At 42.4% G+C, this 22,082-nt stretch overlaps 4 protein-coding genes across 4 annotated transcripts in view; all 4 read right to left on the bottom strand.

Moving 5' to 3' along the window:
* LOC147396902 (villin-3-like) overlaps nt 1-9,391 on the bottom strand; it is a 112,982-nt gene extending 103,591 nt beyond the window's left edge. Inside the window, exon 1 of the mRNA XM_086452205.1 lies at nt 9,384-9,391. The gene's annotated coding sequence lies outside the window, so the exon portion shown is untranslated. The remainder of the gene's footprint in view (nt 1-9,383) is intronic.
* LOC147396903 (uncharacterized) lies at nt 33-4,602 on the bottom strand. Its single transcript, XM_086452207.1, has 5 exons — nt 4,117-4,602; nt 3,509-3,586; nt 2,314-2,413; nt 1,017-1,159; nt 33-346 (listed from the first exon to the last, which is right to left on the bottom strand). Exons 1-5 carry the CDS (start codon nt 4,579-4,581, stop codon nt 137-139), a joined length of 996 nt encoding a protein of 331 aa, XP_086308333.1. The 5' UTR covers nt 4,582-4,602; the 3' UTR covers nt 33-136.
* Nucleotides 9,392-14,514: 5,123 nt separating the features above from the next.
* LOC147396901 (uncharacterized) lies at nt 14,515-15,237 on the bottom strand. The gene has a single exon (XM_086450175.1). It carries the CDS (start codon nt 15,235-15,237, stop codon nt 14,515-14,517), a length of 723 nt encoding a protein of 240 aa, XP_086306301.1.
* A 1,193-nt stretch (nt 15,238-16,430) lies between these two features.
* On the bottom strand, nt 16,431-18,224 carry LOC147396900 (uncharacterized). Its single transcript, XM_086450174.1, has one exon. The coding sequence runs from the start codon at nt 18,222-18,224 to the stop codon at nt 16,431-16,433; it is 1,794 nt and encodes a 597-aa protein (XP_086306300.1).
* Nucleotides 18,225-22,082: the final 3,858 nt, after the last annotated feature.

Genomic DNA, 22,082 nt, shown 5'->3' with positions numbered 1-22,082 from the left:
TTTGTAAACTTTGAAGATTATCAAATAACCCATTCTGAAAAGAAAAGTCTCATATAAATAATAATAATAATAATAAAAGATATTTACAAGTTTCCAAATTGCATTAAAAATTCAAAGAAGCAATCTTTGAACTTTATCACTCTGACTTGTGAAGATTATGGAGAATGTACAACGAAGCAGATGACAAGAAAATACATACAGAATAACTTAGAAGATCTACACCAGTAGTTATTTGTACCATCTTGCTCCTCTCAAACATCTTTACCAGAAGAATCATAACAATAACGTGTCCCACTTTCGTCTTTAACTCGTCAAGCGAGCTAATTTTCATCCATTTAGGTCTCTCCTACAAAAATAAAAAAAATCAACCCATTTGTGATAGTAGTCATAAAGAATGTCGTAATCCTTCTCTAATAAAGGAGAGTAACAATTTAGTAGTTAGTCATAAAGCACTTGTTGCACTATTCGTCGAGAAGGTACAATCATGTTTTGAAGTTTTGTGACACCTCAGATATTTTAGCTGAGACCAAAGTGAAACATTCAATGTTACAATTTTATATATTAGTGATTAGAACTTAGACATGTGCCCTTTAAGTTAAATGAAAGAATAAATGAATTGTGGGATGTGAGATGTTCATGGGTAGGAGGACCCGAGATTTACATACAAAGGTAACTGAATTTCACCTCAAGGGGTTGACCTAGTGGCGAGCCAAGCCTTGATAAGCTCTTGAGGAAAAGTAGGTCAAGTGTTCGAAACCCCACAAAGTAATTAATCCCTTGGGGCAACTCAACAAGTTGCACGTAGGACTTTCCGAGGGGGCAATGCGTGTAACCGTGGGATTAGTCTCACCTAAAGGGGTGGGATAACCACAATAAGCAAAAAAAAAAACTGAATATCACCAAATAATAGCAATTAGAAAATGTAACACTAGAAAGATGAATAACAAAAAGAATTAATTAAAAAGTGGTTCTTCTTAATCTCGATATAAGGTATCAGCTTAACGGTTTGTAAATACCTTAAGAGCAAACATCCCAAACAAGGAAGATCCTTTGAGAACACGATCGACGTCGGGAGGTGTATCAGTAGACACATTACTAATAAATAGTCCATGTAAGCCCATGCCAAATATTAACATGACAGTTCCAGCAAGATAGACATCTGCACTAAGAACAGATGTTAAAACCGCCAGCTCGATCTGTAAAGGAAAGCTATAATTTTACTTGGTAACAGAATACAAAACTATTGAAACTCTCCATGAAGCAAATTGGCCTCGGTTATGAAGGCATATGTATTGCTTCCAAATTCAAAGGGAAGAGAATCTAGTATAAAAACAACTTGAACCTTCACTCTAAAGAATGCCAAGAATCTTTTAATTATTTGATAAATTGAAATAATCTCAATGTGCTGTTGTTAGAAACTAGTGAATTTCCCAGCTCTAAAAAAATATCGTAAACTTAAAATTATTAAATCAAGCTAAGAAGGTTACATTAAATTACTGAGGATGCTATCATAAGCCATTCATTCTTAAAATTGACATATTTCTGCAAGATAATCTATGCCTCACAAAAATTTTCTACCCAAATGTCCCACAAGAGAGTCCATAAATGGACTAAACAAACAAAATGCATAGGGGGTGGGAAGTTGCGGGACAGTTAATGAAATTTTTTTTTTGTAAAACCATTAAAAGTATAAAGACTTCTTATTTTAATGAGAGGCTTGAATGGGTGAATATATCCTCTAATTGTACCTATAAGACAAAGAAATGTGAAAAAATGGGCATGTTTCAGCAACGACAAATAAGTATAGATTATTTAGTAAGACAATTAGACAAACCAATCCTCAAAGGTTTTCTCTACTATTTGACCTCAAGAAACTGTTATATGATCAAATTGGGCTTCTTGTTCATGGTCTCTGGTCTTCTTAGAGTCCTATTCTCTAGGCTTCTGCAACTACGGGAGAAGAGTATGGAGCCGAACAACAAAAACCTCTTCCCCTCCATCTCTAGAGTTGGGTCAGTTCAAGTTAGGTGAAAAACCATTAAGAGCTCCACCTCAGTTTGCTTAATAAGAGTCACTCTGACTTAAAGAACTATGGAAGAGAAAGACCTAAAATCAATTATCAATCTCATACTTTTTAAAGAAAAGGGGATGAACTTTGTCACAGCCTCAGAAATTTAAAAAGTCAAATACAATTACTATCAAACATGCCGCAAGTGAAAATGTGTGCAAATAAAAACAACCTTAAAGATAATGACAAAACACTAACCGAACAAACATCAAACTCTAGTAACTGAGAAGATCAAAAAATCTTACCAATAGCTTCAACTAATCGAAGAACCATCTGTCCTGTGTGAACCCCTTTGACACAGCAAGTCCAGTAAATCTTGTATGCTTCAAAAATGTAAACACAACCCTAAAGAAGACAAAGATAAATGGTAGTCAGTATGACAGGATCCAACCAAACTAGGAATATAAAAATAAAATAGGCTCCTGTTGTTGCTCAAAGAATTAGTAAAATATGATATTGATTTATAACCCTTGATGGAAGGAAATTAACTTTAACCAACTTAAAATCTACAAAAAAATTGAATGAGCGCGAATATGCCAACCATTTAGCGAAAATGTAAAGACTTTGATCCACAATATCCACCAAAAATTGAAATTTCCCTAAAGTTGGGAGCAAGAGGAAAACATTACATGGATCTACCTATCGAAACTTCTTGACCAAATATATAACAAGACGGATCTAATATGCATGTGGTACTAATAGGCACAAGGTTCATTTTTTTTTTTTGAAAGGTACACAAGGTTCATTGTTGTACTAATACGCATGTTCAGATTAAGAAAATTTCAAAAATTGGTGATCAACATCGGGAAAAGGAAAATCTCACTTCCATTAAATATGACTCAAACCAATAAAATGGCATATCATAGAAGTGTTGAGTGTATATTTTCCTCCACTACCAGGTCATAACCTAGTTAAGCTCCGTGACCCTCTTATATTCATAGTTCTTGCCCTCTCCAAAAGATTAGTCTTTTGGAGTAGTTGGTTGGTTAATATGGTATCAGAGTGCTAGGTTTAATAGGTCATGGGTTCAATTCTTTCCACCCTTACGGGTGACGGGGAGTGTTGAGTGTGTCATAACCTAGTTAAGCCTCGTGACTCTCTTATATTCTCAGTTCTCCCCCTCTCTAAAAGATCGATCTTTTGGAGTAGTTGGTTGGTTAACAAGAAGAACTTATTTGGTGTTCATATGAGATGGCCATTTCTTGGGGATCCTACTAGGATCTATGCCAAAGCTTATAAATTAAGTGCAAGAGGCAGTGATTAGTGAAAATTTTATTCCTACATTTACCACTATTACAAACCAAAGTTCAATCACAAACCTCCTTGAAAGACTAGTTAATGATGCATTGACTTGAGCAATCACTAGGATGTCACATAGAAGACAAAGATTTTACTTCTTTTTCCATGAAAGAAGAAAAATAAGGTGTAAAGGGAAAGTACATTCAGAAAGCATAACAAGGAACCAGCTAGTGAACCTCCTACAGCCAAGAGCGCCAAGAAGCGGAAGTCAAAAATTGCCTGCTCAATAAAAGGACCAGCAAGAGAACTTATATCAGATTAAAGCATTGTAAGAAACTTCTACATGAAAAAAAAAAGAAAATGAAGCTTAGTAGAAAAAATTTCTCATCAACAATAAATCATTAGAAAGATAATACAATTGTATCAAAGTGGTCCTAGAGAGTATCTTATTCAACATAGACATTCATTGATTACCTTTGAAACAATGATAGAAACATGTGTGTTGTGGTTAAAGAAGGATACAAGGTGTTTGATAAAATGCCGTCATGATTATAGTGTACATATATAAAATCAATAGGAGATATGGGCAACCCCATTAACATCTAGATATTTTTTGGTGTATTGGTCGGTTTCGTATCAAGTTTATTTATACAAGACATTCAATAACTTAATAAATGTAAACTAATTTATAATGATTAATGCAATGAGAATAGAACCCATCATTCTTAAATTTCCGCAAATCTATATATAAAAACAAACTAAATCATATTATACTAAATGTGAGTTTAGCAGAGATAATCAAAACTCACCCTTTCGATGTTGGATTCGGTGGATCGAACAAAACGTGTAACAGGATTACTACCATTGGGACTTGCTAGGGAATAATTTAATTTAGTATCAGTAGAAAATTTACTGGTTTCGGTGAAGGGAGGAATTGAATGAGGAGTGATACTTTCTCTTGGAGTTGGAGAAGATTCAGGAGATGAACTAAGAGATACAATTGGGAGGGAAATGGGTCTTTGGGTTCGTTGAGAATAGGGGATAGAAAGAGAGAAGAAGCGAGGAGTAGCTGAGATTGCAGTGAACAAAGCCATCTCTAAAGAGAGTAAGTAGAAGTAGAAGTAGAAGTAGAAGTAGAAGTAGAAGCAGAAGAAGAGTAGGTTTGTTCGCAGAGAGAGAGAGAGAGAGATTTTGGAGATGTAAGTAAGAGTGATTGGTGCTAATAATAGAGGGCGTGGGGCTGTGGTTTTGGGAACCCCACTTTTCGCCATCATTCCGTGGCGGGTAGTACCAAGTATGAACAACTGCTCATCTTCAAAGACTTTATCTGTCTTTTTATCGTTTTAGGCTGTGATATTAGGAAAATGCTGGAATGACACATGGACTTTACTGCGATTCTCACAAGTCTGACGTGGGATGTGCACATAACAATAGATGTGTTTCCTCGCGATACGAGTTTAACCCATCTACGGTTATGTATGCATCTCCACGTCTGAATTGTGAGAATCACAGTAAATTCTGTGTCACCCCAGCACGACTCGTGATTGATATTATCACACAATAAAAATGTGAATAAAACCCATACCGGATTTTGGTTGAAAACCAGCGTCGAACAAAATCAGTTATTGGTTTTCCAATATTTTTAGGGAGTTGATATTGCCGCACTAACTTTTACTAATGCCTAGAAATGTCAATGGATTGTCGAAAATTCGAATTCAAAAAATCGGAAATTATCTAAAAAAAATTTATTTTTCTAATTCGAATTTGGATAGTTTTATATATTCAAATCATTATTGGATATTAACATTTCGAATATGATAATATTCGATTCGAAATAATATATAATATATATTATTTTCTTTTACCATAGAAATCATCATCACCAAAAATCAGCTAATTCCAAAACTTCCAACCCATGTAGGACAAAACACGTTTGTTAAAGTGTAGGGTAAAACTTAGGGAGTTGAACATTTCCCTATATATATAAATTTATTTGATTTATTTATTATATATATAATATAATATATAATAGGTTTTTTATATAATAAAAAATCAAGGAAAACTTATGTCTTTTTAAATATATAAATTATTTGAATTTGAATTCGAATTCGGATAGAATTTAGAACATTTTGTCAAATTTGAATTCAAATTCAGATATTAAGAATTTTGGATTCGGATATTGTTGTATCCAAACCGACAAGCATCTGTTGCACATAGTTGGTGCGGTGTTAGTAAAAGTTGGTGTGGCAATAATAACTCTCTATTTGTATGATTCGATGATATTGTAACTTTTTTATTATTTTAATGAGCTTACTAGTCCTAAAGTTGATTTAGGATATTTCGAGCGTGTTTGTTTTCATGGATTCGAAGTTGGATCATGGGAGGCTCGATGGATTCGGACATTAACTTCTAAAGTTTTTGGGTTCACTTAAAAAAATATATGTTTTACTTTTTTGACTTTATATTAAATACTTTATTTAATACAATTACCTTATAATAAAATTATGTAACTAATGATCCCAATAATAGGATTATTTGATCATTCTATAATCTTATTAGATAATGAGTATAATGCCCTTGTAAGTACCATATTACATGAAATTTATATTATATGAATATTAAATAACCTTTGTTTAATATTTTTATAAGACCAATCGAAAAACACATTATTAGATGACAAAAATAATAATCTAAAAACGATAACTCATAATGTTTCGAGATATTTAATTTCAAGCTATCCTTCTACAAATTGATAATTATAATTGACATGAGATGAGTTGTAGACCAATTGAAAAAACAACAGAGATAATTCCATTTATTTCGATGTTAGCTGATTTGCTTCCTTAGAATTATATTAGATATTTTCTAATACTTTGATTTGACCTACAAGACGATAATAGTTGAATTGAACCGAAGTACGAACTCAATCGTTCCTTTTAATTCGTAGAAAAAGAGATACTTTCTCTTATAGACTATGATAGTATATATTTAAAATAGAAACATAAACAACTAATAGATTTGTAATATCTTAATTAACACAATCTAAACAACTAGTAAATTTATTAGGAGCGTTTAGACCAAACAGTAAAGAATAATTAACTAAATAATTATTACAAAATATAATTTGTAATAATTAAAAAAAAATAGATAATTAATTATATTTTGTAATAATTAAAAAAAAAAGATAATTAATCAAAGCCACATGGCCCACATCACCACACAGCACCGATCCGACCCAACTCAAATATAAGGGAAACATTGAGTGGCTTTCAAACATGAGTAGTCACTGCCACACGCGCTCTCTCCTTCCATCTCCAAGAAGGCACATTGTACATCATTGATAAAAGGTAAAGAGATGTCTGTATCACAACTTGGACTCTAGGAATGAAATATTTAACACTTCCTACGGTCCCTTATCATAAATACATTAATCAATATTATTCTCCCTTATTAAATTATATCTCATTTAGAGATTTGCTCCATTATCTAACTCATAAATTTTAAGCCTTTCATTGGGGCTGAGGGGCGGAGCTAGTAAGGAGCTGGTGGGGGCAATTGCTCCCATATAACTTTGAGATACCCCTATATTTTCAATTAATTACATGCCCATTTGCCCCACACCCTCACCTCTCTCCAATTGTATTTTTCAGCAAATAATTTTCCCACTATTCAAGTTCTTCAATTATACAATTAATTATAGTTTGGCCCCCACTACAAAAAAAATCCTGGCTCCACCCCTATTGAGGCTCTAGGGTATTCAAAAATACAAGGCAAGAAATTCTCTCTAAAAATAATTTATAAATCTTTATATAAAAATAATCTTTTATAAATAAAATATTATTTATCAATAAAAATGCATTAATCTTGATTCTTGAGAATCACTTTGATCTTGATGAATCACCTTGATTATTGTAAATGCTGAAATTAGCTCTACACTTTTCCTCTCTCCTAACTCAGGCGGACCTGCAAATTAGCCCACTCCGACGATCAAGTTAGATAAATTGATCGATATTAATTTAGTTTCAGAGAGAAGAAGAAATCCCCCCTTTTTACCCATAGTCAACTTCCTTTTATAAGCATTGAACTTCATCGTTTTCTGTGTCATCCTTTAAAATGACCCAGGGCAGTTAGCTCACCCCCTAACATGTCAGCTGCAGGAGTTGTTGCAACTGCCCTGCCACTTCTGGGATAATTAGAACTGATCTGACATGATGTGGGTTGTTAGAGCTGGCACATATGTCAGATCCATCGTTGTCCGGGCTACTTAACTGATCGGTGGCTCAGGTTTGAGCTAGACATTCGGGTATCCGAAGAATTTAATCAACTGGGAATATGTAGTAGTCTATCCGAGCTTAAAATTATTACTTTCGGGCTTTGCTCGAGCCATGTGTCCATGACTGAGAATTTCCCCCACAATTATTTAAACTTTTTTTCTAAAAACATATTTCCTTTTTATAGGTGCTTTGAATGAGATTGATTGGATACGTTCTTCTCTCTATATATGGACCTCTTCTTTCATTCTCTTTCTCATTTACGTCTCTAGTTCTTCTCTTTTTTTTTTCTCATGGAAATTTCATCATTCTCTGCCAATCTTCTTTGTGGACATTCTCTTTCTGTTTTGCTTTTTATTGAGGTTCTTGAAGAAAACAATGATGCCCATGTATGCGTTGTTGTGGTGTTCTGCACAAGACCTTCTCTGATCCACTATTCAGAAGAGATTGATGCCATGATTCTCAACGGGTGAGCCGAGTTTGGTGGTAGCTCGGGGAAGCCCCTTAAGGTAGAGTTTCGGCTCAATTTTCATACCTATCTTTGTAATTGGGGGCCCCATTTTGGAAAGAGGTCTAAGCTCCCCCCATATAGGCTCATTATTGAGCAAGTCTATAAGTTTTAGACAACCCATACTTTTTAAGTTGGCTTTTCCTCCTCTTTAACTCCAATGAATTCTTTTGGGAGCTCAAGATGTGGAGGTTGAGCTCTTTTACTAATTTTGTCGTCGATCGAGCTCTTCTGCTAGATTTGTCTTTGGTCGAGCTTTTCTATTGATTTCGTAGTCGATCTTTCTTTCTTTGCTTCATTTTCTTTTTGTAATTTCAAGGCATACCTCGTGTAAAATGTAAAAAATTAAAAAGATGAAATAAAAGTACACATTTTTTTCCTACATACATCTGTCTCTATTTTTTTTTACCGAATTGTTACTCTTTTTATGCTATCTTGATCGAGCTTCATACAAAAAAAAACTAATGGATGTATGGAGAGAAATTTGTGTCAGGCAAATGTTGGTCTTTTCGTATGTTTTATTTTCTTTGATGTTTCTATTTTGCTTGAATTTTTCTAAAGTGAAGATGTGTGTTCTTTCTAGGTGACCTCGGTATGTGAATTTCAGTGTATGTTGTGTTTTTTGGATTACTTAGGAAAAATAATTCTCACTTCCATTCTTGTTGTACATATTTCGTGTGAGGGACTAGTAGCTACCTCAGTAAAAAAAAAATTAATTCATAACTTACTTTAGTATATATATAGTGTTTTTAGCTTGTAATTTGGGTAAGTGTCTTAACAATTTTAATGTATGCATGCTTATCTTCTCTTACACATATGAACGTATTTAAACAACCTCGGTATATATTTTCAACTTGTAACTTTCACAAATGTATTCAAGTGCTTTAAAAGACCTTGGTTTTTTACATCTTTAACTTTCAATTTACACGATTATGCATTAGTGCCTTATTTTCTTAAGCCAACTTCCTCCAGAGCACCAATTGCACAATTGCTACCTCGGTATATTATCGTGAATGCGTACAGCGACCTCAAACTTGTTTTTTTGTACTTATTTTCCTCACCTCTCCTCTAAGCACTGTGTAGATGCACGAAATGGCACTACACTTTCCTTCTCTTTAAGCTCGGGGGGGACCTGCAAAACAGCCCACTCCGACGATCAAGTTAGCCAAATTGATCAGTGTAATGTGCTTAGAGAAGAAGAATTCGAACCTTTTTTACTCGTAGTTTTCTCCCTTATATAGGCGTTCAACTTGATCGTTTTCTGTGCCAGCCCTTGAGGTGACCTGGGGTAGTTAGCCTACTCTCTGACATGTCAGCTGCAGGAGAGTTGTTGCAACTGCCCTATCGCTTCTGAGAAAGTCAGGTTTGGTCTGACATGACGTGGGTGGTTAGAACTGGCATTGCAGGCTTATCTGTCAGACTTGTCATACCGACCTACGAGCTGATGGCACAGTTCCGAGCTTCGAATACATGCATTCGTCGGAATTAATAGACCGAGCCACGACCTCAAATCATTAATCTTGGCCCCTGATCGAGCCACGTGTCCGTGCTCAAGAATTTCCCCCCACAATACCCCCTCCCGAGGGCTCGGTCAGAATGATCGGGTACTCGGGAATATTAATAACAAAAATTGACACGTGGATGCCTCTCATTGGGTCTCAGCTAAGATTAATGATATCTTTATGGCGAATAAAGAGATCGTTCTCACTTCTCGAGGGCGGCGGTCGGTTGGGCTCTTATCGCAGTTCGCGCCCTGTCTGTTGGTTTAAACGGCGCAATTATTGCGTGGTGTACACGTGGCGCCCGGGGAATGGCTCGATTCGCGTGCGGTGGGGCGAACGGTCGTATTGGGTTTCTCAGCATTTAATGCCTCATTATTGACCTGGGAAAACCCTGTCCGTTGATCCTAAACGCGCATCTCGAGGCCTTCCTTGTCTATAAATATCCCATTTTCCTCTTATTTTCATTTTCACTTTCACTCTTCCTGCTGTTACTCTGTCCGTTTGCCCCCTCGCGCGCTCCCTGCCTCTGCCAGTGCCTCCGCCGCGCCCTTGTTGTGCCGTTCAGTCGCCTGAGGTGTCCGGTTAATCGAAGTGCAAGGTCAAAGGAAGGTAACGGAGAAACAGAGGCACCTCTCCTCTCCCTTCTCCCTCTTTTTTTTTCCTCTGTACACCCAAATGGCCAAGGGAAAATCCCACGCCCCTGTTCGCCCTTCTCTAGAGGTGGTTAGGGACACATTTGGTGTCCCAGCCAGCGTAGGCATGTCCTTCGTGGATGAGGCCTCATCCCTCAGGGAAAGTCCCTCAGGTACCACAATAGTACACTGGGGGCAATTCAGGGCAGGTCTCAGAGTCCCTCTAAGCAGGTTGACTCGGGAGTCCTGAATTTTTATAGGAGGGCTCCTGGGCAAATGAGTGGAAATTTCTTCCGACTCATTAGCGCCTGCGAGCACATGAACAGCAGGCTGGAGGATGGCCTCCAGCTCGGGCTATGGGACATAAGGGCCCAATTCGTCCTGAAGAAGTGCCCGAACAAACCGGGCTTCTTCTACCTATCTAAGAGGAGAGGGAAGCCGTCCTTGGTCGATCTTCCCGATTCGGACAAGGAATGGTTCTTGTTTCCAATTCGGATATCTGGAGGATGGGAGAGCGCTCCTGGTGACGAGCTTCCCTCTCTGGCCCACCCTTCGTTCAACCCCCAAGGTGAACTTTCCACTTTAATTCCCTTTCCTTCACCCTTTCGATTTCTTCTCCTTTTTTTTTTGGTAACTAACTTCAAACTTTTCTTGTTTCCACAGCCCCGAGTAAAGACAAATTCCCGAGTGATTCGGTGGTGATCAATCACCTGCTATCGACTCCCGAGCTCTACAACCACGCCACCGCCTTCTTACCGCCAGCCATCCGACCTCCGAGCATGGCGCTCCAATCCAAGCGTCCTCCCCCAGTCCTGGATTCCGACTCCGAGGACGAAATCACGGAGGCTGCGCCGACACCAGCTACCGGGGTCCCAGTGGTGGGGGGCTCCGGCATCGGGCAAGGAGAAGAAGAAGAAGAAGAAGAGGAAGACCACCAGCCTCTACTTAAGAGGCTGAGGAGGGGGCCTCACCCTTCCAGAGCCCCGGCGGAAGTGGTGCAGCTACCACCCCCTCCAGCTGCCGACGCCTCAATCCAACCAGCCGAGCCTTCGCACACATCCTCGGCTGGTTCGGCTCGTAGGGGAAGCCTGCCCCTCCCTCCCCCCTGGCTGGTACAACCATCAGTTAGGGGTAGGCCGGTATCGGATAAGGATTCTGCCCTATCTGATCCGGCCGTTGCCAGGGCGATCTTTGACGCGTCCGCGCTTCCGCGGGATGTGGAGAAGGTGCGTCGTAGTTTTGTCGGCGACTCGGCAAAATTTTCAAATGAGGCATTCCGAGCTTTGGCCTTGGTGAGTTTTCTACTTTTTGTTTCTGTTTTGGTGCTATTCCGCTGCGCTTGTATCTTTCTAACGCTTTGCTCTTCTCTTCTACCAGGTCCAACACGCCGTGGCCAAACTCGTTGAGGCTGGCGACACCTCCGCGCAGGACCTTAAATCCGCGGAGGGTCGCATATCTCAGCTCCAAGCTGAGAGGGATATGGCTGCGGCCAGCTCCCAAAAACTCCAAAAAAGCTTGGATAGCGCACTATCCGAGCTGGAGCAGAATAAAGACAAGCTAGCTCTGGCGGAGGGGAAGATTTCGTCGTTGGAGGAGCTAGTGAAGGCAAAAGAGGCGGAGCAAGAGAGAGCTCTTCAAGACCAGCTCAACTCCCTCCAAGCCCAACTGGATTCCTCGGAGGAGGCCTGGGAGGCGGCATACAACAAGCTGAAAGCGAAACTAAGGAAAGCCGAGGCTGCTGCGAAGAGGCCAGAGGTGATTCCCGAAGTTGAAACTGTCGTTGCCCCCGAGCCACCTATCGAAGATCAGCCTATTCCGACCGAGGAACAAGTCCCTGATGAAGCCGGAGCCACTCCTGCCGCGGATGCTGATTGATTTTTTTCTTTTACTCTTTCTTTTTGTAACACATTTTGTAATCCCATGTGTAATCAACGAAAGTATATATGAATAGATATTTTTTGAAATCTTTGTGTCCTTTGCTTTCTGCATTCTTTTTTCTATTTATCATATTGAGGTCTATTGCTTAAGAAACAAGTGAAATAATTACCTATACCTAGCCCCTTAGGTTCGATCATAGGATTTTTCCATGGATTTGATGCTAGCAAAGAACCGGACCTCCGATTCCGAACTAGACTCCATAGCTTATCTTGGCTCCCGTATAGGAGTTAAAGCTTTTCCATCAAACCGACTCCCCAGTTGGGCTCGGCTCCTATGGAGGGGCCGAGGCTTTTCCTTAGACCAACTCCCCAGTTGGGCTTGGTCCCCGTGGTGGGACCAAGGCTTTTCCTCCAGACCAACCCCTCGGTTGGGCTCGGCTCCTATGGAGGGGCCGAGGCTTTTCCTCCAGACCAACCCCTCGGTTGGGCTCGGCTCCTATGGAGGGGCCGAGGCTTTTCCTTAGACCAACTCCCCAGTTGGGCTTGGTCCCCGTGGTGGGACCAAGGCTTTTCCTCCAGACCAACCCCTCGGTTGGGCTCGGCTCCTATGGAGGGGCCGAGGCTTTTCCTTAGACCAACTCCCCAGTTGGGCTTGGTCCCCGTGGTGGGACCAAGGCTTTTCCTCCAGACCAACCCCTCGGTTGGGCTCGGCTCCTATGGAGGGGCCGAGGCTTTTCCTTAGACCAACTCCCCAGTTGGGCTTGGTCCCCGTGGTGGGACCAAGGCTTTTCCTCCAGACCAACCCCTCGGTTGGGCTCGGCTCCTATGGAGGGGCCGAGGCTTTTCCTCCAGACCAACCCCTCGGTTGGGCTAGGCTCCTATGGAGGGGCCGAGGCTTTTCCTTAGACCAACTCCCCAGTTGGGCTTGGTCCCCGTGGTGGGACCAAGGCTTTTCCTCCAGACCAACCCCTCGGTTGGGCTCGGCTCCTATGGAGGGGCCGAGGCTTTTCCTTGAACAGCAGGCATAGGCACTAAGATGACTTTATTGATAGTATTTCTTTAAATTGAATACATTCCATGGTGACTGAATTTCCTCACCGGTCGGAGTCTCCAAGTAGTAGGCGCCGCTTTCCCCGACTTTTCGCACAATATACGGTCCTTCCCAGTTGCAGCCGAGCTTCCCACTATTAATTTCCTTGGTATTAGAAAATACCTTTCGTAACACCATCCCCGACTTTGAACTCCCTGCAACGTACCTTCCGGTCATAAGATCTCTTCAACACCTGTTGGTACCGTGCCAACCTCTCTATGACCCTTTCCCGCGTCTCATCCAACCAGTCCAAATTCCGAGCCACCATTTCGTCGTTGAATTCTGTCTCGGCCACCACGTTTTGTTGTAGGAATCTGTATCTCGGTGGGAATAACAGCTTCTGTTCCATAGGCTAGTGCGAACGGAGTGAAACCTGTCGCCCTTCTTGCCGTGGTCCGGTATGCCCATAAGACACTATGTAGCTCGTCTACCCACCTTCCCTTGTGTTCCTCCAGCTTCTTTTTCAAGTTTGCGAGGATTGTCTTGTTTGATGCTTCAGCTTGGCCATTTCCTTGTGGATATCTTGGCGATGATTGCAGAGAACGGATTCCGTATTCCTTGAAGTACGATTGCACGCGGTTGCCCTTGAACTGAGTTCCATTGTCCGAGATCAGTGCATAAGGGATCCCGAACCGCGTTATGATGTGCTCCCACGTGAATTTGATAACTTCTTCCTCCCGGATCCGTGTAAGGGGGACAGCTTCCACCCATTTAGTAAAATAGTCCGTGGCCACCAGGATGAATAGCTTGCCCCCCTTTCCCCGAGGCAGAGGTCCCACGATGTCCATTCCCCATATTGAGAACGGCCAGGGTGATTTCATAGGGTGGAGTTCACTGGCTGGCTGCAGATGCATGGGGGCATGTTTTTGGCATTGACCACAGGTCCTCACATACCTCTTACAGTCTTCCTGCATCCTTGGCCAGAAGTAGCCCTGTGTGATAACCTTATTGGCGAGCGACCGTCCTCCCGAATGATTGCCACAGATTCCCTCGTGGATTTCCGCCATTATGAGCTCGGACTCTTCTTAGTAAGGCACTTAAGAAGTGGCCCCCCGAAGGACATTCTATACAACTCCTCCCCAACGAGAGTGTGAACTTGCTGACCTGCCGAAGTAACTTTCTGGCCTCCCCTCTGTCTTCTGGCAGTACCTTTGAACGCAGATACTGAGTAAATTCTTCTATCCATCCCGACGTTCTATCGACCTGTGAGCACTCCCTTTCCATATATTCGATACTTGCTTTAGGCAGGTATTCCACAGGTAAAGACCGTCCCTCCGTCTCCCCTAGCATTGAGGCTATGTAAGCCAATGAATCTGCATGCCTGTTCTCATCCCTGGGAATCTGGCATATTTCCACTTGTGTCGAACTTCTCAATTTCTCGTTTAACTGAGATCAGGTATCTCGCCATGCGTTCATCCTTTGCTTCAAATTTCCCGTTGCATTGGTTGGCTATAAGTTGGGAGTCGGTGCATAGCTTTACCCGGCCGATTTTCAACTCGCTCGCCATTCTCAGCCCGTGGATAACTGCCTCGTACTCAGCTTCATTATTTGATGCCCCGTACCCAAGTTTAATTACCTTTTCCAGTCTATCGTTGCTCGGTGTTACGATAACTATTCCAACCCCCGAGCCCGAGTAGTTCGATGACCCATCGACGAAAATTCTCCATCCTGCCTGCTTGTCCCACAGCTCTACTTCTTCCGTCCCTTCATCCTCGTTCTCCAACTCTTCCCAGTTCGGATCCTCAACCGGGAAGTCCGCAAGGAAATCTGCCAACACCTGCCCCTTTATCGCTGTCCGGGATTCAAACTGTAAGTCGTACTCTCCGAGGATTACAGCCCACCTCGCCATTCTCCTTGACTTTTCGGATCTGTGCATCATCTCTTTCAGCGGGGTGTCCGTCACAACCCGTATGCGGTGGGAAAGGAAGTAGGGCCTGAGCTTGTGTGCCGAGTAAACGAGCGACAATCCCACCTTCTCCGTCCTGGTGTACTTAACCTCCGATATGCCCAATGTCTTGCTGACATAATAAATAGGATATTCCCGTCCCATTTCAACTTTAAAGAGAACGGAGCTTACCGATGATGGACTGGTCGCCAGATAAATCCCCAGCTCCTCTCCTTCTTCCGGAGAGCTAAGGATCGGTGGCTGCCCCAAATACCTCTTTAGGTCGCTAAAGGCTACCTCGCACTCCGTACTCCATGCAAAATTCTTCTCCTTTTGCAACAACGCGAAGAGCGGGCGGCATCGATCGGATACCCGGGAGATAAACCTGTTTAGCGCAGCTATTCTCCCCGCCAACTTCTGCACCTACTTTTGATTAGCGGGGCTCGGCATCTCTACCAACGCCCGGATCTGGTCTGGGTTTGCCTCGATACCTCTCCTGATGATGATGTGCCCGAGGAATTTCCCAGAGGAAACGGCGAAGACACACTTCTTCGGATTCAACTTCATTTTGAAACTCCTCAGCCGATCAAATGTTTGCTTGAGGTCTGCCAGATGGTCTCCCGCTCTCTTGCTTTTTACCAACAAATCGTCGATATATACCTCCACAGTCTTCCCGATCAATCCTTCGAACATTTTTGTCACGAGTCTCTGGTAGGTTGCCCCGGCATTTCTCAGACCGAACGGCATAACTTTAAAACAGAACAGCCCTTGCTCGGTGATGAATGATGTCCGTTCTTGGTCTTCCACTGCTAAGGGGATCTGGTTATACCCCGAATATCCGTCCATAAACGACATTCTCTCATGTCCAGCCGTGGCATCGACCAACCTATCAATCCTTGGTAGCGGGAAGCTATCCTTTGGACATGCCTTATTCAGGTTCGTGAAGTCGATGCACACTCTCACCCTTCCATCCTTCTTCGGCACTGCTACTATGTTCACTATCCATTCTGGGTACTCTACCTCCCTGATAAACCCGGCCTTTAAAAGCTTTTCGATTTCCTCATTCACCCCCTGCCTGAGGCGCGGCGACAGCCTCCGTGGCTTCTGCCTAATAGGTCGGAAGCTTTCATCAACATTTAGTCGATGGCATGCCACCGACGGGTCTATCCCAGGCATGTCCTCCAATGACCATGCGAACACATCCTTGTTTGCCCTCAGAAGTTGGAGTAGTGCTGCCCTCTCCTCTCCAACATCGTGGCCGACACACACACTACCAGCTCCGTCCATCGCCCCCGAGATCCACGGCTTCGACTCCTCAACTGTCCTCGCTGCTCGCGCAGCGGCTGCTTCTGTAATTGCTACGAAGATTTATTAACAGTTGGAGTTACCTTTCTCTTCTTCGGTGGGACGGCCTCAGAGCCTCGGTCCTGCTTCAAAGCCAGGTGAAAACACCTCTGCGCCATCTCCTGATCTCCCCTGATTTCCATTATTCCTTCCTTACCCGGGAAACGGATAACTTGATGATAGGTTGACGGGACTGCTTTCATCTCGTGTATCCATCTCCGGCCCAAGATCGCGTTATAAGCCGAGTCTGCATCTATTACCACAAATCTTGTCATTACCACTTTAGACCCTGCTGAGATCGGGAGTGTGATTTCTCCTACCGAGCTGCTAGCGGCGCCGTTGAACCCGTAGACGAGGGTCGGCGTTGGCTCCAAACTTTCTGAAACCCCCATTCTCTTAGCCGCGCTTAGGAAGAGAATGTCCACCACGCTCCCCGAATCCACGAGTATTCTTCGGAGCTCGACGTTTCCCACTGGAAGCGCGATTACTAACGCGTCCTGATGGGGCCCTGCCGTCCCCCTTAGGTCACTTTCAGTGAATACGATTGCCCGGGGATCTGCTCCGTGGTTTGTCGTTCCAACTACCCGTACTCCTGACGCCACACTGTTAACCCCGACCATATGTCGTATCTTCTTTACCTTCTCCCGAATCTCACGCCTAGACGGCACTTCGGCTCCTAATAATCCTGTGATGGTATGAATTATCCTGCGCTCTTCCGTCTCTCGACGCCCTTCTATAGCTGGCCTTCTTTGCTCGGGCTTTCGCTCAGCTCTCTCGGTAGTCTCCCCACTTCTCCTTCCTCCCGTGGAAACATAACCTTTGAGCTTCCCAGCATCGATCATATCCTGGATGATATGGCGCAGCCTGTAGCAGTCCTCAGTAGGGTGATCCTCAGCTTCATGATACTCGCAGAACGGTTTTCCGGGTTTCCCCTTATACCCCCGCGGCGGCTGAACGAAATCGGGCTCCCCCCTTATGCGCCTCAGTATCACGGATAGTTTTTCGTTGAGCGGGGTATACACCCGGCCTCTTTTCCACCACGACTGCTCGTTCGAATCTCTCCGCCTTTTCTTACTTCCTCCCACTCCGGGGTGGGTCGGTACCTTTGAAGCGTCTACTCCTCCTTCGCTGTTAGCCACTGTCTGGGTGCTTCTTCTTCTGCCCTTCACAGATTCCTCCACCAGGATGTACTTTTCCACCTTCGCATACAAATCTTCTAGACGAGTAGGATCAGACTTGATCAAGGACTCATGCAACCGTGTTCCCGGGATCACCGCAGCGGTGCACGCCGCGCATGCTGTGGCTTCGTCCATGCCCTCTACGTCCAGGGCTCTCGTTCGAAAACGGGTTACGAACGACCTAATACTCTCCCCGGGCTCCTGTCGAAGGTTAAATAGAGTGTTAACTCCGACCTTCTTCCTTCGCAGGTGCACGAACTGCCCAACGAACGCTTCTTCCAGCTCGGAAAAGTTAGTAATGGACCCAGCTGGTAAGGCCTGGAACCACGTCATGGCCCCGAGCCTCAAGGTTGACGGAAACAGCTTGCAGAGCAACGGATCATCATTTTGGTACAACACCATTTGACTTCTGTAGTGCAGTATATGGTCCATGGGATCTCGCGTCCCGTCGTAAGTTTCAAACTTTGGCATGTGGAACGACCTGGGTGGTTCTGACTTCATTATCGCCTGCGAGAATGGTGTCCCTTTGAGCTCCCGAATTGCGTTCCGTACCTTTTGCGCGGGATCCTTTCCTCGCGCGAATTCCTCATCCCTCCTTTTGAGCATCTCCTCCACTTCCTTCCTCGTCATGGTTTCTTTAACTTCGGAGCTTCCCTGCTGCGTTTTTACTGCTGCTGAATCTTCAGTCCAATCTACCTCCGTTCTTGCCGTTCGAACAGGATGGTCACTGCTCTGCCCCTGGGCCTTCCTCGGTCTCCGCACGCTCGCCTAACCTTTGCCTGAGCTCTTCGTTTTCCTTTCTGATTTTCACTATCTCATCATTTTGTTTCTCCAACCCCCTGCGTATTTCCTCCCTCATCTCTGTGAGTAAGTTGTACATTGCTAGCATTGGATCCGGCGCATTTGGGGGCGAGTCTGCTGGTAGTGGATTTGATGGCTCTCCACGATTTTCGCCTCTAGCTCTTCCCATATTGGTCGTTTTTCTCCTTGTAAGTTTCCCACAGACGGCGCCAAATTGTAGATGCACGAAATGGCACTACACTTTCCTTCTCTTTAAGCTCGGGGGGGACCTGCAAAACAGCCCACTCCGACGATCAAGTTAGCCAAATTGATCAGTGTAATGTGCTTAGAGAAGAAGAATTCGAACCTTTTTTACTCGTAGTTTTCTCCCTTATATAGGCGTTCAACTTGATCGTTTTCTGTGCCAGCCCTTGAGGTGACCTGGGGTAGTTAGCCTACTCTCTGACATGTCAGCTGCAGGAGTTGTTGCAACTGCCCTATCGCTTCTGAGAAAGTCAGGTTTGGTCTGACATGACGTGGGTGGTTAGAACTGGCATTGCAGGCTTATCTGTCAGACCTGTCATACCGACCTACGAGCTGATGGCACAGTTCCGAGCTTCGAATACATGCATTCGTCGAGATTAATAGACCGAGCCACGACCTCAAATCATTAATCTTGGCCCCTGATCGAGCCACGTGTCCGTGCTCAAGAATTTCCCCCCACACACTGATTGCACAATAATTACCTCGGTGTGTTATCGTAAGTGGGTACATCGACCTCAAACTTTTTTTTTTGTACTTCTATTCCCCACTTCCCCTTTGAACACCAATTGTACGATAGCTACCTCAGTATGTTATCATAAGTGCGTATAGCGACCTCAAACTTGCTTTGCATGACCCCGAGTGCATGTAGCGACCTTGAGCTTATTTGCATGCCCCCTCGAGTGCGTATAGTGTCCTCGATACACTATCTCATCTTCTTTTACCATAGGTGAGTATTGAGTTTATACCTAAGTAGTCGCTTCCCAAAACCAAAATCTCCCCTCACTTCTTCGTGTATCTGGCTGCACGTGTCTTTCTTTAATTTTGGTTGCAACCGAAATCTCGTAATGGTGAAGGTCTTTTTATTTTTGTCTTGTGAGGGAGTGATGTGCCTTGCTTGTTCGTAGTGTACCAATCTGAGGCACCGTCGACTAATCTCCATAATGTCCGCACTTATAAAATTGTATTTTCTTCTCAGGAGGAAAACAGGAAGATGCACTCTTCTACTCCTTGTAACCGAGCAGCTTGTCTCGTTTGGGCAAATCTTCATTGTTCTCTTCATGTGCCACCATCTTGTCAATCATGCCCTTTGCCATATGCAACTGACCATTTTACTGAGATTTTGTATTGTTGAAGATCTTTTCTCCTAGTCTCGCTAGGGGTGTGATTCTGCCTTGTTCAAACTTGACCTCCTCCTTATGTACCACTATCTAGTGGGTATTGTTCATCCGAAGTAATAGACACCTTTTTGGGCTTTACCACGTAGTCCTTGAGTTTAACAAAACTTCCCACAAACGAAACCAAAAGTGTGGAGAGATTTTTAGGCTTTCCACTCCTCAAGATGTATGCAACTCTTAAATGATGAGCTTGGCCTTGATTTTCCTTTGGATCGTCAACGTTTAACCTCTTCCTGCTCCACTAATGTCTTCTCGTTCGATTGAGAGTATGGAGATGGAAGAGGTGGCCAAGCTCGATATTAGGCCATCTTTGAAGGATTTTTGTTTTAAATTCTTTTTCCTAAGGCCTTCTACATGTTGCCTTCAAACCATTTCAGAAGTTTTTGGCCATCCACACCTCGAGCAGAAGATTGCCATTCACTTCAATCCGTGACCCGTGGTGCGTGTTCTTGCGTGTACCTCTATGCCATGGCCAGGTAAGTGAGGGTGCGCCCTCATGGGTGGGCCATGAGGAATTAATGCTCATATTGGGTATCAAACTATCTTTGGACCCAAGTTGATGGTTTGGGTTTCATCGAAGAGTTGATCCAATAAGGATATGATTTAGTAACATATTGGATTGGTTTTGGATCAACCATGTCACAATCTAATTAGGTCCTAATAAAATGTGAGGAAGTAAACATAATGCCAAATTAGAACATAAAGAAATAACTCTCACATCACCCCTTCCAGTTTCACCCTTGTTGCGTGTCAAAGCTTTAGTAAGGTCATTGGATTAATTTCTTTTTTTCATATTAAGTGAAGTGTTTCAATATAATTTCCCTTCTCTTTCCATAAATGGGAAGATTATATTTGAGTCAGACTAGCCTTACTAAGTTAAGCAAGGATTCCACCCTTACTAAGGTTCATTGACCCCGCCTTGTGGCATCCAAAAACATGATCCAGTCCCGTAGGGTTGTAGAGGACAAAATTTTATGAACTTAGAAAAAAAATCAAAAAATAAAAATAAAATTCCAATGTGGTAATTCATTTGAGCAAAACAACCTTTGGTAAAGCTTAAAATCTTACTAAATTAATAAGGAAAATGTTTCTCATTATATTTTGGCTTTATGCAGCACTTATATGCAGTGTACCCAGTCTCTTTGTTTTTGTGCTAAAGATGGAGGATAAAATGGGGGATTTGGGCATATCTTTCAAGATTTTGTTAAATATTTGAGTCTTGAGATACTCAACCCCTTGACTATGGACTTTCATGAGACATTAATGTAAAATAACTAAAATACCCTAATCTTCAACTTCTTGCAAAATCATTGAATTCTTCCTTTATAAAAAATAAAAAATAAAAAATAAAACTCCTTTCCTTCTCAATCTTAGCTTTTGATGATAGGATTGTCATTTATTCTCCATACAATTTGTTTGACTAGTTGATGTTCCCTATTATTTTGTCTAATAAATGAGTTTGAAGAAAATAAATAAAATTTCACCCTAAGACTTCCAAATAAATCAAGAAGTGAAAATGATGGATTAAAACAAAACGAAAAAAATTAAGGAAGTTAAAAATAATGTCCAAAGAAATCCAAGTTTATACTCTAGAGGTTAAGATGTTGATCTTATGGGAAAATGAAAATTTTCTTTTAATTTGCAAGAAGTTAAATAAGAGGGTATTTGGGTCAATTTTTATCTTGTCTCTCTTAAAAATCCAGTCAATATTCACCAGTTTCAAAATTAAAAGGGTATCACTCTTAGGGCTGTCAACGGATACGTATCCCGGATAGTGCTCTATCCGAATTCGAATCCGAAAAAAAAATAATATTCGAATTTGAATTCGAATCCGATCGGATATCACTAACTACTATTCGAATTCGCATCCGAAAGAATTATCGAATATCCGAAAATTTTAAATAATAAAAAAAAATTGATTTTTTACAGTCAATTTACTGGCAAAATAAGAGTTAAATAAAGTAAAAAATTACCTGAAAAATAAGATTTTTTCTAGCAAAGGAACATCCAATTCATCGCTAATTGTATCAATGCATCCTTTAAAGTTATACCATTGATGACCTTGTTTGGGAAGTGCTTGGTATATTGAAGTGAAAATCTACCATCACAGACGACGAGCTCCCAAACCTTCTTCCCTCTAATATCTACCATTGGTCTTGAATCTCAGGCTTATGATTTCTAATTCTAGTCGGATTGAAGCTCAGGCTCGCCATGGAAATTATTTGCAGAGTATTTGCACAGTTTGAGTTGAGAAAGGAGAGGGGAAAAA

This window comes from Akebia trifoliata, chromosome 8, assembly GCF_017979445.1.
Source record: "Akebia trifoliata isolate Shusen 1 chromosome 8, ASM1797944v1, whole genome shotgun sequence".
Lineage (NCBI taxonomy): Eukaryota > Viridiplantae > Streptophyta > Magnoliopsida > Ranunculales > Lardizabalaceae > Akebia > Akebia trifoliata.
Note: the sequence above shows the minus strand (reverse complement) of the source record. Positions and strands in the feature narration are given on the sequence as shown.

Coding starts and splice junctions, on each gene's coding strand:
- LOC147396903 (XM_086452207.1), bottom strand. CDS start 4,581: ATGATGGCGAAAAGTGGGGTTCCCAAAACCACAGCCCCACGCCCTCTA. Junction 3,587..4,116: donor CCGAATCCAACATCGAAAGG/GTGAGTTTTGAT, acceptor TTTATTGAGCAG/GCAATTTTTGACTTCCGCTT. Junction 2,414..3,508: donor CCTTGTTATGCTTTCTGAAT/GTACTTTCCCTT, acceptor TGTCTTCTTTAG/GGTTGTGTTTACATTTTTGA.
- LOC147396901 (XM_086450175.1), bottom strand. CDS start 15,237: ATGGGACGGGAATATCCTATTTATTATGTCAGCAAGACATTGGGCATA.
- LOC147396900 (XM_086450174.1), bottom strand. CDS start 18,224: ATGACGAGGAAGGAAGTGGAGGAGATGCTCAAAAGGAGGGATGAGGAA.